The sequence below is a fragment of the Uloborus diversus genome, chromosome 10 (genome assembly GCF_026930045.1).
Source record: "Uloborus diversus isolate 005 chromosome 10, Udiv.v.3.1, whole genome shotgun sequence".
Taxonomy (NCBI): Eukaryota; Metazoa; Arthropoda; class Arachnida; order Araneae; family Uloboridae; genus Uloborus; species Uloborus diversus.
The window spans coordinates 89716355-89718565 of NC_072740.1; the positions used below are offsets into that span (position 1 = coordinate 89716355).

Sequence of the window (2211 nt, forward strand, 5' to 3'; positions counted from 1 at the left end):
GAAGTCTTTCTTCTGGTGCTTTTGTCGAGGATTACTCATAGTACAACTTTCTTATCTTGTCTTTCAACATTCCTTTCTTTTTGTCACTTGTGTCGATGGAAGGAGAGAGACTTGAAAGGAGGAGGGAAGAATTCCCAGAGGGGGTGAGGTTTCTTGGAAATGTGTTGACCGGATGTGGTGTGATGGATTCTCACTCTTGAACTGACGTGCACATTTCGCTCATTTTCATCTTGCTCTGCAACGTGCTGCGTTGCTCAAAATGTCGAAGAGAAAGTGTTTAACCATAAAAGAAAAAATTTCACTTCTCAATGATGTTGAAAGCGGCATCAAGAAGAAAGATGTAGCCGCAAAATATGGCATTCCTGCTAACAGTGTATCCACTATACTAAAAAATAAGGATTCCATTTTAAGTAAAGCTGGTGAAGTAGGGAATTCCAATGCAAAACGAGTACGATTGTGCGTGTATGACGACGTCAATCAAGCAGTTTTAAAATGGATTCATTCCGTGCGGGATCAGAACTTACCTTTGTCAGGTTCGCTAATTAAAGAAAAGGCATTGCAGTTTGCCAACGCATTAGGCTACTCGGAACTCCAAGCAAGTGTTGGATGGTTGGACAAATTTAAAAAACGTCACATGTTGGTGCACAAAGTAGTTTCAGGAGAAAGTGTTGATGTGTCGGATGAAAGTTGTGAGCAGTGGAAAAATGAAGTGTTAAAACCGGTATTAAAAGAGTACCAGCCAAAAGACGTGTTTAATTGCGATGAAATGGGACTCTTTTTCAAATGTCTCCCAGATAAAACTCTTACTTTTAAAGGAGACAAGTGTTTTGGTGGAAAACGTAGCAAAGACAGAATTACAGTATTGGTTACTTCAAATATGACAGGGGAAGAAAAGCTGAAGTTGCTAGTTATTGGGAAGAGTAAAAACCCTAGATGTTTCAAAGGCATCAAATCCTTAGAAGTGAACTATCAGAACAGTAGAAAAGCTTGGATGACAGGCGAAATTTTTGAGAAGTGGTTATTGGACTTGGACAAAAAGTTTGGGAAAGAAAAAAGAAAGATTGCATTATTTGTAGACAATTGCCCATCACATCCACCTGAAGTGAAATCCAAAGTGAAGAACATAAAACTTATCTTTCTTCCTCCAAACACTACCTCGAAATTGCAACCGATGGATCAGGGGATAATTAAAAATTTAAAAGTCTACTACCGAAAGCGAATTTTGCGAAAAATGATTGCCTGTGTTGAAGAAAACCAACAGTTTTCTAAAACATATGTAGACTTGAGGACTTGCATTTCAGAATTGTCTAAAGCTTGGCAATCTGATGTGAAAGTCACAACAATTTCCAATTCATTTAGAAAAGCTGGATTTGCGAAGGAATTTTCATCAGGAGAACAAGAACAGGAGTCTCACGTGGACAGTGAACCAGATGTTACAGAAATTTGGGACGGTTACCGTGAGAAGAATAGTTTTACAGATGATGTCAGTTTAGAAGATTTTTTAACAATTGATGATGGTTTGTCAACTACTGGTCATTTGACGGAAGAAGAAATTCTGGACTCAATTGTAATGAGTAATGATGACAATGATGAGGATGAAGATCAAGATACGGAAATATACTACCCATCGAAACCATCCACATATGAGATCAGAAAAGCTTTTGACACCATTCGTTGCGGATTGCAATACCAAGAAGATGTTCCAGAAGAAGTGTTTAAATCACTTCACTCTTGTGAAGAATTTTACGAAAAATGTGTTTCAAAAGTGCAGCAAAAAATCACGGACTATTTTCAATGCAAAACTACTGTCGTTGACGAAATTTAGGTATGATTTCTTTAACGTATTTATGTAAAAATTTACTAAAATTCACCAATTGTGCAACAGATGCAAGTGGCATTCCTTATTAAATTTTAGTTAATTAATTCATTTAGTTTTATTTTTTAATTTGTTACTTATGTTAAATTAACTTCAAAATACTCAATATTTTTCGTGTTTTCATGTATATAACCTTAAAAAAAAAAAGGATTTAACTTAATGTACATGAAAATTAACCATAAAAATTTACTACTTTCTATATAGCGAAGTTTCTATATAACGAACCTTTTCAAAGGTCCCTTGCGACTTCGTTATATGGAGACTCGACTGTATATTACAAAGCTTTAATATTTTATTAAATTATCGCATGCATTTTCCAAGTATTTTCTAGAACA

General features: G+C 35.5%; 1 protein-coding gene across 1 annotated transcript; it reads left to right on the forward strand.

Moving 5' to 3' along the window:
* The first annotated feature begins 259 nt into the window (after positions 1–259).
* LOC129231086 (tigger transposable element-derived protein 4-like) lies at positions 260–1825 on the forward strand. Its single transcript, XM_054865333.1, has one exon. The coding sequence runs from the start codon at positions 260–262 to the stop codon at positions 1823–1825; it is 1566 nt and encodes a 521-aa protein (XP_054721308.1).
* The last annotated feature ends 386 nt before the right edge of the window (positions 1826–2211 follow it).